At 45.9% G+C, this 18,037-nt stretch overlaps 1 protein-coding gene across 1 annotated transcript in view; it reads right to left on the reverse strand.

The window, feature by feature from the left end:
• Window positions 1-2,723: 2,723 nt before the first annotated feature.
• The window catches only part of LOC120909737, an 857,992-nt gene continuing 842,678 nt past the window's right edge, over window positions 2,724-18,037 (reverse strand). The window contains exon 10 of the mRNA XM_040321464.1: window positions 2,724-3,621. Within this exon, the coding sequence (XP_040177398.1) occupies window positions 2,724-3,621 (898 nt within the window). The remainder of the gene's footprint in view (window positions 3,622-18,037) is intronic.

An 18,037-nucleotide genomic window follows, 5' to 3' on the forward strand; every position in this document is an offset into this window, starting at 1 on the left:
TACAGTAGGTCAGTGTAGTAGTCGGGTAGGTCAGTGTATGTGCAGTTTTTACCCCAGATCCCTTGTGTCATTTGTATTTCTTTTGTGGTATAAAGTACAGGGTTTTATATACAACTTTAGTGCCTTAGATATAAACAGCATTTGTTTCATGTATGTTAGCCCAACATCGCAAGAACAATTACACTCTGTGAATCTAAGTGGCTGCCTGCAGCTGCAGTGTTGGGCTTCCATACATGAAACAAATGCTTAAATAGGTAAGGGGCGGGGCCTCTCGGCCACGTCATATGGCGGCACTGCCTCCTTGTGATGTCACCGACCGCTGCTTGCTGGGGGGGGGGGTGTCCCTGAATGGCTGTATGGAAATGTGGTCACCCTAAATGAGGGACAGTCCCTCCAAATCAGGGACAGTTGGGAGGTATATGTGTGTATCACCATCTGCTGGAGATAAAAGACGTCACAGTGACTATGGAGGAAGAGGACGGACATGACGGGGTTACTGGGTGTAAATAGAAGATAAGATCTTATTACCTCCTCTGCTGCCGATTCCAAAGATGTCTACTCACTACTTCCTCCCGATTCACCTCTCACCCGGAACTTCCTGTCTGTCCCTGACATCACTTCCTGTCTTCCATAGAGACTTCCTGTGATCAACTGTGTCCAGTCACGGCTGCGTAAACAGGAAGAGACATTTATTGACTTTTCCTCATTCGCATTTGACAGGCGTGAGTTGAGGAGAGCCGATCGGCTGCTCTCCTGATAGGGGGGGGGGGTCTGTGCTGATTGTTTATCAGGGCAGCCCCCCCGCAGATGCCCGCCCAGGACTGCCAGGGATGCCTACAATGGACGCCCACCAGGGAAGCTACCCTGTACCACCAGGAATATGCCAATCAGTGCCCATCAGCAATGCCTGCCAGTGTCATCAGTGATGCATATCAGTGCCATTTATAAGTACCCATTAGTGCAGCCTTTTAGTGGCCATCAGTGTTGCCTATCAATGCCCATCAGTGCTGCATATCAGTGCCACCTCATTAGTGCCGCCTTATCAGTGCCTGGCAGTGAAGGAGAAAACGTACTCATTTACAACATTTAAAAAAAAAAAAAAATGTTTTGTTATTATTAATTCATTACGTTCCATTCGTAGATGCGGTATTCGTTATTTCGGATAATTCGTAACTTCGGATAAATTTGTATTCATTACGTTCAGTAACAGCTAAATTTGCAAGGAAATTCCGATAAATTTGTTAGTTATAATTAGTCAGTTCGTATTTTATTTTACATTTTCAAATTTTCTCTCTTATTTTCGAATTTTGAATTTCCAAATTTATCCAAAATAACTAATGACCTGAAAAACTAAAAAAAACGAAGAAACAAATGAAAGGAAAACAAAGAAATGTTTGGTCAGTGCACATGTCTACAGCTTAGTTACCTTAGTAGATGATAAATTAGACAGATAACTGAGAAGCCGCAGACGTCACTCGCTAACAAGCTTTTAGATGTTTTACGAAGTTCCAAGGAATGTCTATACAAGAGGAAATCTATATGTTGTAAACGCCTAGAAGAGGCCACTTGGCATCCTGGCGTGAGTCGCTCCTTTCCCTGGTGAAATAAAAGGTTTGTTTTCCTGGAGTCCGTGTCCGGAGTCCATTCCTGGTTTCCCAGAACTCAAAGAGCCGTTTTGCTGCAACATTTATCTGGTGCATTGGCCAGGAAACCAGGTGTGACGGCTGTGACAGGTGACAACACCACCAGCAATTCTTCTCATTCCACCGACACACACAACTTTTTTTTCTCTTCAATACAATTTTTTATTATAATTTTTACTTTTAAACAGATTACAGTCATAGAATCAGGAAATAGTAAAAAGGTAGAAATGCGATTGGTCAGGAAAATGACTTGTCTGGAATGTGGAGGCGGAGTCGTACAATACAATACACAACGTGTTCCATTATTATAACAAAGTATTGTAGAAAAGATCACACCATAGAAAATGGGGGAAAAGGAGAAAATAAACCCGGATATTAAGGGGAATTTGTGTACGAGGAACACCTTAACAATCACCACCATTTTATTCTCTAGGGTGTTAGAAAAAAATATATATAATGTTTGGGGGTTTTAACTAATTTTCTTGCAAAAAAATCTGTTTAATCTTGAAAGCACAAAGTCTGAAAAACAGGCCCCGGTCCTTAAGTGGTTAATAATCAATTCCACTTCTATATCCCGGGGTGAAGGACATGAAACAAAAAAAAACACAAGTACCATAGTGCTCTCTGCTTCTGAATTTATTATAAAATCCTTCTCTGTACAATCCGTGTTTTATTGATTGCATGGAATATTGGAATTTTCTGAGATTGTGGATTTGGGGTTTTCATGAGCTGGAAGCCACAATCATCACAATGATGACAAATCACGGCTTGAACCCTCTTGCTTTGCATGTAATGAGTCTCTCTCATATATTAGTCTCGCCTTTTAAGTTGCATTAGTGAAATAAATGAACTTTTGCACCATATTCTAATTTTTCGAGTTTCACCCGTATATCAGGGTGTGCTTCTTCCCCACATGTCCAGCAACATTCACATACAAGACATTTCCCGCACTCACTAATACACCTCAAGGGTTGTGTGGGACCCCTGATGTACAGGAAGACAATTCCTTCACTCTGGCATCTCCCCCGTGTGAGATCTCTGATGTGTGGAAAGACTGGACTTCAGTGAGGAACATTTCCCTCACTCAGGACAGGAAAAAGGCTTCTCCCCCGTGTGAGATCTCTGATGTCTGTAAAGAGTGGCCTTCAATGAAAAACATTTTCCGCACGCAGAACAGGAAAAAGACTTCTCCCCCGTGTGAGATCTCTGATGTGTGGAAAGATGGGACTTATCTGAAAAACATTTCCCGCACTCAGGACAGGAAAAAGGCTTCTCCCCCGTGTGAGATCTCTGATGTTTGGAAAGATTGGACTTCTGTGAAAAACATTTCCCGCACTCAGAACAGGAAAAAGGCCACTCCCCCGTGTGTGATCTCTGATGTGTGGAAAGATTGGACTTATCTGAAAAACATTTCCCGCACTCAGGACATGAAAAAGGCTTCTCCCCTGTGTGTGATCTCTGATGTGAGGAAAGACTGGACTTCTGTGAAAAACATTTCCCGCACTCAGGACATGAAAAAGGCTTCTCCCCCGTGTGAGATCTCTGATGTGAGGAAAGACTGGACTTCTGTGAAAAACATTTTCCGCACTCAGAACAGGAAAAAGGCTTCTCCCCCGTGTGAGATCTCTGATGTATGGAAAGACTGGACTTCTTTGAAAAACATTTTCCGCACTCAGAACAGGAAAAAGGCTTCTCCCCCGTGTGAGATCTCTGATGTGTGGAAAGACTGGACTTCATTGAAAAACATTTTTCACAATCAGAACAGGAAAAAGGCTTCTCCCCCGTGTGAGATCTCTGATGTATGGAAAGACTGGACTTCATTGAAAAACATTTTCCACAATCAGAACAAAAAAAAGGCTTCTCCCCCGTGTGTGATCTCTGATGTCTGGAAAGATGTAACTTCATTGAAAAACATTTACCGCACTCAGAACAGGAAAAAGGCTTCTCACCTGTGTGAAATCTTTTATGCCTATTAAGACTGTTTTTGAAACTGAAACACTTCCCGCACTCAGCACAGAAAAACTTCTTATCTGTTCGAAGGACGGCAACGTCCCGCACAGTCTGAGGTTCCTCAGGACAAGAGGAATACGATGGTCCGGCACCGTCCCGCACAGTCTGAGGTTCCTCAGGATAAGAGGAATACGATGGTCCGGCACCGTCCCGCACAGTCTGAGGTTCCTCAGGATAAGAGGAATACCATGGTCCGGCACCGTCCCGCACAGTCTGAGGTTCCTCAGTATAAGAGGAATACGATGGTCCGGCACCTTCCCGCACAGTCTGAGGTTCCTCAGGATAAGAGGAATACGATGGTCTGGCACCGTCCCGCACAGTCTGAGGTTCCTCAGGATAAGAGGAATACGATGGTCCGGCACCGTCCCGCACAGTCTGAGGTTCCTCAGGATAAGAGGAATACGATGGTCCGGCACCGTCCCGCACAGTCTGAGGTTCCTCAGGATAAGAGGAATACGATGGTCCGGCACCATCCCGCACAGTCTGAGGTTCCTCAGGATAAGAGGAATACGATGGTCCGGCACCGTCCCGCACAGTCTGAGGTTCCTCAGGATAAGAGGAATACGATGGTCCATCTACACTGTGTGGTGCCGGATGGAAATTTGAGGTAGTCAGATTTTCTCCTGGACTATACTGTGTGATGTCCTCATCTTCTACTTTACAGTCTGGAGACAAAGTGAGACAATCCTCTGAGGTTTTCCTCATCTCCCGTCCATCTACTAAAATAGAAATACAAAGATTATTACTAGACATGAGCTGATTGGTTCCCCTAAACCAGGACTCCGCCCACATCAGGCAGCTTTGTCTCTGAGGATCTTACAATTCCCCCCTCAAGGTAACCAGTAAATGGGTCCTCTGATCTCCTACCAGATCATTTCTTTATTCATGGACCTTAGTCAGAGAGTGAGGAAACAACGAGAACTGTCTTTTATAGGAGTGACAGTGATGAGGGGATTATAGGACGAGGGTCAGGAGTATGTAATGTACAACATAGAGTATATAGTGCAGGGGTCAGGAGTATGTAATGTACAACATAGAGTATATAGTGCAGGGGTCAGGAGTATGTAATGTACAACATAGAGAATATAGTGCAGGGGTCAGAAGTATGTAATGTACAACATAGAGTATATAGTGCAGGGGTCAGGAGTATGTAATGAACATGTAGCACCCTGGTGTTTAGGAAGGGTGGCTAATAAATTGAATTCACCAGGTGGTAGTTATCCTTGCTTATTGTTAGGAGATCTACTGATTCCTCTCTAACTTTGGATGGCTGCACCTTTTCTCTTCTGTCACTAGATGGCACTAGATAGACAAGGGTGTAGCAAGGTCAGATTATGAATAGATGGGGTGTCTCAACCAATTTGCAGGGGTTTCTTTGGTCCCTTGGCCTGCTGGGAGAGCCTATTTATTTGGGTGGAGTCAGGTGATCAGGGTTCTGTGCCACCTGGACGGCTGTCTGGGTGGACGTGTGTTATGTTGCCTGGGTTGCTAGGCCAGAAGCCTGAGGCCTATCCAGGAACAAGAGAAGCAGCGAAGGGTTGGGACTGCAGGATTGGATCCCAACTGAGAGTAAAGGTTCAGCCCAACGGGGAACCAGTTGTAGTCGGAGGTGGAGGGGAAGCTGTCGCCACTCGCCACTAAGGGACCATCCACCTTGTTACCGGAGACTACAGTTAGTAAGCTGGAGCCAGTACCAGAGCAATCTTCTCACCAGCCTGGGACAGTGAAGAAGTGGGAAAGCTTCAGCAGGTGCCAAGCCAGGGGCCCAGCAGGATAGTGGGGGTGACGCTTGAGGAGCATCAGTAAGTGCCAAGCCAGGGGCCCAGCAGGATAGCGGGGGTGACGCTTGAGGAGCATCAGTAAGTGCCAAGCCAGGGGCAAAGCAGGATAGCGGGGGTGACGCTTGAGAAGCATCAGTACGTGCCAAGCCAGGGGCCCAGCAGGATAGCGGGGGTGACGCTTGAGGAATATACAGCGGGTTAGCTGTAGAAGAGCTCAGGAGATTCAGTGGCCACTGAATCTGGAAGTCCAGTGAGTAGGGAGGAGCCTAACACCTCCCGCTTCGGTTTGCGGCAGAACAAGCGAATGTACCAAAAGTTTGTGTGAACATTCGAACACTGTTAAAGTTTAAGCGGCCCGAACGTGAAAAATCAAAAGTGCCCGCAGGCTCTATATACTCTGAACAGCAGTATACAGGCGGTCCCCGGGTTACAAACAAGACAGGGACTGGAGGTTTGTTCTTAAGTTGAATCTGTTTGTAATTTGGAACTGTTACATTTTGTAAGTGTAGCTCCAGCCAAAAAATCGAATTCGAAGCTTTTTGGAAAACATAGGGAAGGGTTATCACCCCTGTAACATTTTATTTGCTGTCTGTGCCCCGTGTTCAGAAGATTTCACCTCACTTTCTGTGCCAATGACAATTGGATTTAGAAAATTTGGGGTTATTAGGGAAACAAGGATTGGTGATAAAGCATCAGTGGAGAGGAGACACCTTTTCCCCATATCAACTCTTACAGGAGAGAATTTATCTTCCTAGGGGTAGATTTCCTCTCACTTCCTGTTGTCTCCCTCCGTTTGTAAGTAGGAATCGTTTGTAAGTCGGATGTTTGAAAGTAGGGGAAAATTGTGCCTTAGGTGTTGGTGGTACCAGAACACTGTAAGCCCTCACCGTTACTCTTGGTGGGTGCAGGAACGGGCCCTGCTGGGAAATATTAGATCAAAAATTTTAATTAACAAAGGCGTGTGAACAGGGGCAGAAAAATTGGGCCTTATGTGGCGGTGGTAGTGCCCTGAAACAAAAATATTCTTAGAAGCTATCAACATGAACATTGAGGAGGAATAGGATAGTCACTCAGCATAATAGGATAGTCACTCAGCATAGGCAGTCTTCAAGGGATCCCACTTCCATAGAAAAATCAATTGTTTACATCAGCATCAGGTGCTTGGTAGCTGGTGATCCAAGACTGATTCATTTTTATGAAGGTGAGCCGATCAACAGAGTCTGTGGACAGGCGCACTCTGTGATCGGTTACAAAGCCTTCAGCAGCACTGAATGTGCGTTCAGAAAGAACGCTGGATGCAGGACAGGCCAGTAGCTCAATTGCATATTGTGCAAGCTCTGGCCAGTGGTCCATCCTCAAGACCCAGTAACCCAGAGGATTTTCTGTTGGAAAGGTCTCCAAGTCTGACCTTGCCCCTAGATATTCCTGCACCATGTAATTCAGACACTGGCGACGGTTGCTGGAACCAATCAGACCTTGGGGCTGCGGACTGAAAAATTGTCTGATGGCATCGGTCAGATGGCCACCTTCTCCACCGCTCTTTCTGTGATTGGACGAAGCCTCAGCAACACGTTGTCCAGCACCAGGAGATTGTAACCTCCCAGGCTCTGGAAATGCATTGCACAAACCTTTCTGCAAGGCCTTCCAAAGATGTTTCATCCTCTGCTCCCTCTGCGAAGGGTGGATAAGTTCTGGGAAAGTTCCTGAAAACAGGGCACATGGATCAAGTGTCCATGTCGGAGGGCAGAGAGGAGGTTGGTGCCTACAACCATTCCTGGCTGAAGCTGGCATGGCGTCAACCACCTCTGAGCCTGCCCCTGCAGAGCTGACAGAATCTCTGCCCCAGTGTGGCTCCTGTCCCCTAAGCAGACCAACTTAAGCACCGCATGGCATCCTTTTGCCCGAGTGCTTGCGTAGCCCCTTGAACGTCTATGGAGCTTCGCTGGTTCAGGAGGACAAATCTGCAGAGGAAGAGGCCATAGAGGAAGAAGAGGAGGGAGTGGAGGAGAGAGCCACCACTAGCATTTTGGAGGTGTGGTGGCAGAACAAGCTCCAACAATACTGCACCCTGTCCTGCAACCTTCCCAGCTGCCAGCAGAGTTACCCAGTGCACCGTGAAAGAAAGGCAACGTCCCTGTTCATGCCTGCTGGACCATGAGTCAGCGGTAATATGCACCTTACTGCTGACCGCCCTGTCCAACGAGGCCAAGACATTGCCTTCCACATGCTGGTAGAGAGTCGGAATGGTCTTCCGTGAAAAGAAATGGCGTTTGGGAACCTGTCACTGAGGTACCGCACATTCCACAAATTCATGAAAGGGGACAGAGTCTACCAGCTGAAAAGGCAGCAGTTGCAGTGCTAGCAATTTAGCCAAGCTAGCATTCAGACGCTGAGCATGTGCATGGCTGGGATCAAATTTATTTCTACAATTTAGCAAACTGGGTAGGGAAATTTTCCTGCTACAATCGGATGTTGGTGTACTGCCAGCAGATTTCCCACAAGTACTTGGGACACCTAATTCTACACCTTCATTCCTCTCAGTGCAGGTTTCTGAGCGGACTGAAGGTATACTGGGGTTGGAGATCCCAGCTGATGAGGAGCAAGGAGAGGTCCGCCTTCTTCTTTGATGCGGGTCTTTTAAGTGCTGTTGCCAACGGACTGCATGGGAGGTCGACATATGTCTGGTCAAGCATGTGGTGCCCAAGCGGCTGCTGTTTTGGCCACGCTTGACATGCTTCAGACATATGTTACAAACCGCAACGGTGCGATCTGCTGCACGTGTCAAAAAAGGGCCACACCAAAGAACTTTTCAAAATACGTGGGGAGTCAGCAGCGCCCTGCACATGCTTAGCTCTGTGGTGTGATGAAATAGGGTGGCTGCCCTTAAGCTGCCACCTGGAGGGCATTCTGCCTCATTGGAGATGTTCCTCCTCCTCTCTTCTATCAGGCACCCAAGTAGAGTCAGTGACCTCATCATCCCCTCCCTCCTCATCACGGGAGCAAACTTAGCAGTATGCTACAGCTGGGGGAACATGACTGCCAGTTTCTTGTCCTTCTTGGGCACCCCCTCCCTCTAGGCTCACGTTACTCCCTTCCTCAACCTCAGTACCATCATCAGAGCCTTCAAAACCCTGCGTATTCTCCTGCAGCATGTACCCGACACTGTGGTCGAACAGTTCGGGGGACTCCTCTGTGAACGATGGTGGGGCTAGGGAAGGATTGACTGATGACATGGAGCTGATGGAATAGGCCGCTTTGGCAGCTGCATTGGCAGGCAAACTACTCTGAACCTGGGTGACAGAGGATGAGGACGGCTTTGTTATCCATTCCACCAACTCTTCTGCATGTTGTGGCTCAACGCCGGAAAAAAAAGGGATAGGCTTGGCTAGACTGGATGCAGTGGATATATATATGTAGGAGACTGTGTATATATATATATATATATATATATATATATATATATATATATATATATACTGTATATAATTTATTGGACTGCAACTCACTGAATCACCTGCCTGCCTGAAAGTATATTAGAAAAAGTATACCAGGAACGGCCTGCAGATCTAGCTACACTGGATGCAGTGGATATATATATATATATGTGTGTGTAGGAGACTGTGTATATATATATATTTATATTAAATGCACTGCAGTTAACTGAATCACCGGCCGGCTCAATCTAAATGACACTCTGTCTCTGTCCACGCCAACATCACACTACACAGGGCCGACGTGCATGCGACTTTATATAGTGTGGGGCGTGGACTTAGTCCCCCTGAGCCATGATTGGCCAAAGGCACCCTTCCTTTGGCCAATTATGGCTCTCTTTGCTGACGGCGCTGGGATTGGCCAAAGTATGCGAGTCATAGTGCATGCTTTGGCCAATCATCATACAGCAATGCACTGCGATCTCGCAGTGCATTATGGTGCGTGATGCGGCGCTCGAATTTGGCGCGAACGCCCCATAATGTTAGTCTTTCGATGAACGGGTGAACAGCCAATGTTAGAGTGGAACTCACGTTCGACCCGAACATAAAGCTCATCCCTACTAGTGAGAGACCGGGAGCTCAGGGAGAGAAGATCTGCAGTGAGAGACTGTGTGAGAAGAAGAGAACTATTCTGTGTTACCAAGAGTTATGTAGAACTAGCGTTAGTGACTGTAATAAGATTCGTTACCATAGGAGACAGCGGTCCTACCTATACAGAAGTGGTGTCCGGCTGGAGGCCTTCCACTGTATAGCAGTCTACCTATAGAAGTCTCGGAGTCTACCAATTGTCATTGCATCTACTCAAATGTGTCCTGGCCCTAAACCGGCTCTCCATCCGTTCTTGTTCAGAGATAATAAAGAGTATGTAATGTACAACATAGAGTATATAGTGCAGGGGTCAGGGGTATGTAATGTACAACATAGAGTATATAGTGCAGGGGTCAGGAGTATGTAATGTACAACATAGAGTATATAGTGCAGGGGTCAAGAGTATGTAATGTACAACATAGAGTATATAGTGCAGGGGTTAGGATTCATAATATTGGTGATTAGCAAACAGTGGCGGATTAAATGTTTACTGGACACAAGTTGCAGAGATCCCACACCGCTGCCTCCCATCTCCTGAGATTGCACTCAGTGACTTGGGTCTGAGACTATACAGACATATCCCTCCACCCGGCACAGCCAGCAAATAACAGAGCAAGTAACCCCGAGAGAAATGTTCTGTCAGAGATCTCACTAGACCCGGGCATGGGGCAGAAGACCCAAGGTACATACCCCAGGTGTCTAGGTCAAGCAAACCCTATGGTGAAAATCAACATTTTGCTGCCAGCTGAACCCCAGAATCTCCATAAATCCAGTCTAGAGACATAAATTGTGTCTGCAGCACAGAGAAGGAAGATTATCCGAGAGAAATATAGGAATACAGGACAGGGAACACAGCTCAGGAAAGTGACCAGGGGATTACAGGCTGATACAACCCAGTCCCCGCCCTACTCTGGACCAATCAGTGAGCAGTATGGGTGGAGGAATGGATTTAGTGTTAATGACCCACCTGTGCTGATCTCTGTAGGAGTGTCCTCCTCTATAAATGTCCCCGTTATTCCATCCTGCTCCATAGACTGCTGATCATCCCTCACATACGTCTCCTCTTCTTCTGATTTCACCTCAAATTCTATATCGATTGGATCTCCACTCTAAACCAAGAGAATGAGAGAGAATATCATCTGTAAGATATAAACTTGCATACAAAATCCACACATCATCTCCACCAGTCCATGTTCTAGATGCTCCGCCCCACCGACCTTGTAACAGTGGGGGATGGTGTGACCTTCCTGTGTGGAATCCCGGGAATACAGAGGACGGGGACATCTCTCTGGTGGGTTCCTGGTATTAGGTGGCTCCATCATATCCTTGTGTCCTTCTGAAAACTCCTCCATCACTCCATACTCCTCATCCTCCTCTTTATACTCTTCTTTAACATCAATATTATCATCCCCGAGGTTTCCACTCTGAATATATAATAAATCATTCATTATAATAAACATGTTTGTGTATAAATCATAACCACCAATAATTGTTCCTCATCTACCTGATGATGGTGGGGGATGGTGTGTTCTTCCTCCATCATCCCGTCCTCATCATCCTCCTCTTTTATCTCTTCTTTAACCTCAACTTTACAATCTCTCAAGTTTCCACTCTGAATATAGAATAAAAATGACATCAATGGTAACAATGCAGATAATGTACAGATCCTAATGATACTATCAGTGATTGTTCCTCATCTACCTGATGATGGTGGGGGATGGTGTGACCTTCCTGTGTGGAATCCTGGGAATACAGAGGACGGGGACATCTCTCTGGTGGGTTCCTGGTATTAGGTGGCTCCATCATATCCTTGTGTCCATCAGAAGACTTCTCCATCACTCCATACTCCTCACCCTCCTCTTTATATTCTTCTTTGACAACAATATTATAATCTTCGAGGTTTCCACTCTTAATATATAACAAAGCGTTCATTGTAACAAACAAGCTTGTGTATAAATCAAAACTACCAATAATTGTTCCTCATCTACCTGATGATGGTGGAGGGTGGTGTGACCTTCCTGTGTGGAATCCCGGGAATACAGAGGACGGGGACATCTCTCTGGTGGGTTCCCATTACTGGATCCATCTGTAGGAAACACACACACTGACTGAATACATTGTTTCTATGTGTTTATCAGATGATGGGGGATCTAGGTGGAGCCTCGGTACTGCTCTCTCCTTTACAATAAAGTCTCCTCTTACCCGGTGATGTGAGGGACGGCTGATTGTCCATCATGACGTCCTTGTAGAGATCCTTGTGTCCTTCTAAATACTCCTACATAGGGAAATAGACAGTGACATCACCTGATACTTACAAAGATAAAGTCATCATCCAGACACATCCCTTGTGTTGAACCTTCACAGACATCAGGAATAGTTATTTCCTCCTCCATAAAGATTATACAATCAAAATCAAGTATCATAAGTCCACCTCTAAAAAAAAAAAAAAACCCAACCAGTATTATCGTATAATCTGTTAGTATAAACTGAAATGAAGAGAATGTTCCGGCCCTGTAAGTGGGGGAATGTTCTGACCCTGAAGGGGTTAATCTAGGTTTCCACACTATATATGTGTGTATTATCATCTGCTGGAGATAAAAGACGTCACAGTGACTATGGAGGAAGAGGACGGACATGACAGGGTTACTGGGTGTAAATAGAAGATACGATCTTATTACCTCCTCTCCTGCCTCTTCCAGCGACGTCTCCTCTCTAATTCCTCCCGACTCACCTCTCACCCAGAACTTCCTGTCTGTCCCTGACATCATTTCCTGTCTTCCATAGAGACTTCTCTCTATGGTGGAAGTGAGATCACCATCTTGTGGAGATCAGAGGAACTGCAGCCCAGAGAAACATCTCATAGGTGTCCTTTTATGAAAGTGCGGTAAAATACCGCTATTCAGTTCTCAGGCATTCTCAGGGGAGATCGCTCTCCTCTGAGTGCCTGTTTATGAAGCTTTGTAGATCGATTCTCATGTTGAGATGAGGAGCGATCTACAAACGGCTGGAAACTCCTGAGAACTGCTTCTCTCACTCTAATCTGGCGTGATGTAGCGGGATTACAGTATGAGGAAGTGAAAAATACAGAAAAAGTTGAACACGAATCAGCACACATTATACACCACATATTATTAAAATAATAAAGTTACATTCCCACCAAACAATATACATTAACCGAATTATTAAAAAACATTGTTTTTATCAATATTTAAAGCTCATACATGTGCCTATTTACATGTGAATGGTGTATAGGAAATGAATGGAATCCCACATATGTAATGCAGCTATACACCATTCATATCAATGAAAAATACATTTATAATCATTACATTTTAATAAAGTATACAAATATAAACCCTGTATAACTGTAATAGAACAGTCCATGGGTAAAAACATATTTTAGGGTTTACAATTTTTTTTTTACTAATAAATAAAAAATTATATAAAAATGACTTTAACCACTTAAGCCCCGGCCTTTAGGCAGCTAAATGCCCAGGCCAGGTTTTGCGATTCGGCACTGCGTCGCTTTAACAGACAATTGCGCGGTCGTGCGACGTGGCTCCCAAACAAAATTGGCGTCCTTTTGTCCCCACAAATAGAGCTTTCTTTTGGTGGTATCTGATCACCTCTGCGGTTTTTATTTTTTGCGCTATAAACAAAAATAGAGCGACAATTTTGAAAAAAAATGCAATATTTTTTACTTTTTGCTATAATAAATATACCCCCAAAAACATATATAACTTTTTTTTTCCCTCAGTTTAGTCCGATACGTATTCTTCTAACTATTTTTGGTAAAAAAAATCGCAATAAGCGTTTATCGATTGGTTTGCGCACAATTTATAGCGTTTACAAAATAGGGGATATTTTTATAAATTATTTTTTTTTTACTACTAATGGCGGCGATCAGCGATTTTTTTCGTGACTGCGACATTATGGCGGACACTTCGGACAATTTTTACACATTTTTGGGACCATTGTCATTTTCACAGCAAAAAATGCATTTAAATTTCATTCTTTATTGTGAAAATGACAGTTGCAGTTTGGGAGTTAACCACAGGGGGCGCTGAACGTGTTAGGCTTCACCTAGTGTGTGTTTACAACAGTAGGGGGGTGTGGCTATAGGTCTGATGTCATCAATTGTGTCTCCCCTATAAAGGGGATGACACGATCGATGCGCCGCCACAGTTAAGCACGGGGAAGCCGTGTTTACATACGGCTCTCCCCGTTCTTCAGCTCCGGGGAGCGATCGCGACGGAGCGGCTATAAACGAATAGCCGCGCCGTCGTCCCGGATCGCTCCCCGAGGTAAGCCGCCTGCCGCAGGGGGTCCCGATCGGACCCCCCACCCGCTAGAAGGCAAGGACGTATATATACGCCCATCTGCCTGTCCGTGCCATTTTGCGGACGTAAATAGTCGTGCGGCGGGCGTTAAGTGGTTAATAGCATTTTAAAGCAGGTAGACTAATATATATATATATATATATATACACAAAGAAATAAACACACACACACACATATATATAATACACTATAAATTCCTAAGCTGCTCATTTTGGGGGGTGTATTGGGGGGACGATGGGATCTGACTGTAGAGCTGCTTGTGTGTGAAGCATGGAAGACAAAAGACTTCCTTCTTCCTCCACAATACTCAGCCAGCTTCGGCTTCTCTCTCGGATTCTCCACCTCTGAGATGGTGAATCAGAAAGTGAGAATTCTGTCACAGATCGCCAGTGAGGTGCTGAGATCGCACCTTCATAAACTGCTTTCCGTTTCTGTGACAGTCAATTACAGATTCTCACTGTGCTGAGATAATCGGTGGAGAGAACATGTTCTCCGCTGATTACCTTCATAAACTGTGTATGACCTGAGATCAGCGGTGAGAATCGGGATCGCCGCTGATCTCACTTTCATAAAAGGACACCATAGTCTGAACACGGCCTTGTGCTGTGTGTGTATGTACTGTACAGAGGCGGCTCTCTAATTAGGCAAGTTAGGTGGTCACCTATAGGGATCTTGTGGCCACCAAATTTGCCTAACATATGTGTGGGAGAAAATGTCCCCTGGTTGGTGTCCCCGGGCCGGACTGGCCGTAGGAAATTCCGGGGCCGAATGTCCTAACAAGAACTGCCTTCCCCCAAGCTCCCCTTTCACTCACTGCCCCGCCCACCACACACTCTGCCAATCAGATGTTACATCACAACAGGGCTCTGCAGCCCTGTATCCAATGAGGGCGCTGCCGACATCTCCCTTCTCACCCACCGTGTGTGCCTGGCACTCTGTACTGTGTATGCAGCGAGTGCTCAGAGGGGCATGAAGATGCCGGGATAAGACCAGAGATGACAGGGGTGGTGTGCCTAGGACTGGAAACAGGTGAGTGTCCGCATAGTCTTTGGCCATCTCCTGTATCATGTCTGCACAGTCTCTGGCCATCTCCTGTGTCATGTCTCCACAGTCTCTGACCATCTCCTGTATCATGTCCGCACAGTCTCTGACCATCTCCTGTATCATGTCCTCAGTCTCTGACCATCTCCTGTATCATGTCTGCACAGTCTCTCACCATCTCCTGTATCATGTCCTCAGTCTCTGACCATCTCCTGTATCATGTCTGCACAGTCTCTGACCATCTCCTGTATCATGTCCGCACAGTCTCTGACCATCTTCTGTGTCATGTCTGCACAGTCTCTGATCATCTCCTGTATCCTGTCCTCAGTCTCTCACCATCTCCTGTATCATGTCCTCAGTCTCTCACCATCTCCTGTATCATGTCCTCAGTCTCTCACCATCTCCTGTATCATGTCCTCAGTCTCTCACCATCTCCTGTATCATGTCCTCAGTCTCTAACCATCTCTTGTATCATGTCCTCAGTCTCTAACCATCTCTTGTATCATGTCCTCAGTCTCTAACCACCTCCTGTATTATGTCCTCAGCCTCTAACCACCTTTGTATCATGTCTGCAATCTCTTACTTAAACACACTGCTAATAGTATTACAAAATTTTGATTCGGTGTACCTCTAGCAGACATGATACAGGAGATCAATGCAGCCTCGCCAGTGGCTGTGGGATGCAGCCTACCTGTTCCCATAAATGCAGCCTCGCCAGTGCCTGTGGGATGCAGCCTACCTGTGCCTGGATCAGAGCGGCGATCTCCCTGTGTCATGGAGCTGGCTTTGAATTGCCTGGGCCGCAGTAACAATGTCCCGCCTCTGGCCCCCCCCCAAGGTAGCACTTGAAACACTACGGTTACCAGTGCACTTGGCGGGCTTGGCATTTCCTAACTTCTTCCTATATTACTTGGCATCCCAGCTGGTGCTCATCCATGATTGGCTGTGCCCAGTTCCGGCCAATGCCTGTACCTCCACGGAGGGAGCCATCGCATCTTCCCTGGAAACCCTACATAATATTATCTACAGAGGCCGGGTCCCTGATCACCCCGACACCTCTCTACTTGCCACTTCCCTTTCCTCTATATTGTCACAAAAGTATCCAAACACACCTGGCTGAAATCTCGCAACAACACCCTGTGGTTTCACCCTAATCTGCAGGAACTGTACTCCCTTCCTGATCCCAATCGCTGGTACTCCAAGGGGGTTAAATATTTATGCCACCTGTACAACGCTCAGGGCTTTAAATCTTTTTCTCAGCTACGTTTAGACTTTGATCTACCGAGATTGTACATATTTTATTATTACCAGCTCAGGCACAATATCCGTGCACAGTTTGGCTCCCTGGACGATCCCACTGACCTGCCCCCATTGGAAAAACTGCTCAGACAGCCGGACCCCACTAAACCTGTCTCCACCTACTATGCAGCCCTAATGACTGACTTTAACCCCAGGTATCACAAAGCTCAGGTAAAGTGGACCTCTCTGGACCTCTCCCTGGTAGACGAGGACTGGTCAGAATTTAGTGATACGTATAAAACTTCAGTTATTGCTCCCCGGATCGCATCATACAGGTCAAAATTTTTCATCTAACCCACCTCACTCTGGCTAGGTTACACAGGATGGGTCTCCTGCCCTCGGCTGCCTGTTTCCGTGGCTGTGGCCAGGAGGCCGATTTCTTACACTGCTTCTGGTCATGCCCAGTAGTTCTGGGACTTCTGGGAGGAAGTGGGTGCTTTCATCTCATCGGCGCTAGGCCTCCCAAACATAATCCACCCCAAGAACTGCCTATTTTGGCAAATTACACCTATCATCACATGCCAAGAGACTGCTCCGCATACTCTACTTCTATGTTAGAAAAGCTATTTTACTGTCCTGGAAGGGCGCACAGACCTCTCTGAGGTCCCTCTGGGTAAAACGTATTAATGATTCTATCCCACTGTATAAACTTACTTTTGAACTACAGAAACGGAACAAAACCTTCCACAATATTTGGGGTAGATGGTTGGCTAGTCCGCTAACCCTCTCCCAGCACTGATTGTACTACTCTTCATTGACCATTGATGGGCCGTGCCCCAGGGATCTATGCCCTGGTAATACACCTGAACCTTTTACCATTGTGCCTACTTTATATCTTTGCACTGATATCTGTTTATTTTTCTATGTTTGAGCATATTGCCTACTGTTTATGACCAGATTGTCTGGTGGGATTGTTGTTGTTTTTTGTGTTTCTTTCTGTTTGTTGGTTTGTCTTAAATCCAATAAAAATATCTTTAAAAAAAAAAACAATGTCCGCCTCCAGTGACCACGTCACACTGATTCAATGTCCCGGCATTGGATCAGTGTGCCATCTATCACAGGAGGCGGGACATTGTTACTGCGGCCCGGGAAATTCAGCTCCCTGACACAGGAAGATCGCCACTCTGCAAGAAGAGGAGGAGGGAGGGGAGGTCAGGACCTTGAGCCTTCAGGATGACACCCCGCAATGGGTGGACCCCCGGAGGCACGGCCACTGCAAATGTGCAATTATCTGCACATACCTCCCAACTTCCTGAGATGGGAATGAGGGACTTCTATTAGCAAAAGTATGGAGGCATAGGCCACACCCCTTAATGGAAAAATAAAATCTAATAAACCCACAAGTGCATTTTTACCACTAATATTCCTTTATATTGGCTTTTGGAATTTTTACAAATGCAGCAGAAAAATGTAGAAATTGGATAGAAGGTTTAGCACCGGGAAAGACTTTTTGATAGATAAATAGTGCATTTTATGTACATGTATATAGATCAGACCAACATGAGGGACACATGAGGAGGAAAGAGGGACTTTGTTGTGGATGAGGGACAGTCCCTCCAAATCAGGGACAGTTGGGAGGTATATGTGTGTATTATCATCTGCTGGAGATAAAAGACGTCACAGTGACTATGGAGGAAGAGGACGTACATGACGGGGTTACTGGGTGTAAATAGAAGATAAGATCTTATTACCTCCTCTGCTGCCGATTCCAGCGATGTCTCCTCACTATTTCCTCCCGACTCAACTCTCACCCGGAACTTCCTGTCGGTACCTGACATCACTTCCTGTCTTTCATAGAGACTTCTTCTCTCTATGGTAGAAGTGAGAAGATCACCACCTTGTGA

Source organism: Rana temporaria, chromosome 8, assembly GCF_905171775.1.
Source record: "Rana temporaria chromosome 8, aRanTem1.1, whole genome shotgun sequence".
In the NCBI taxonomy this organism is placed as follows: Eukaryota; Metazoa; Chordata; class Amphibia; order Anura; family Ranidae; genus Rana; species Rana temporaria.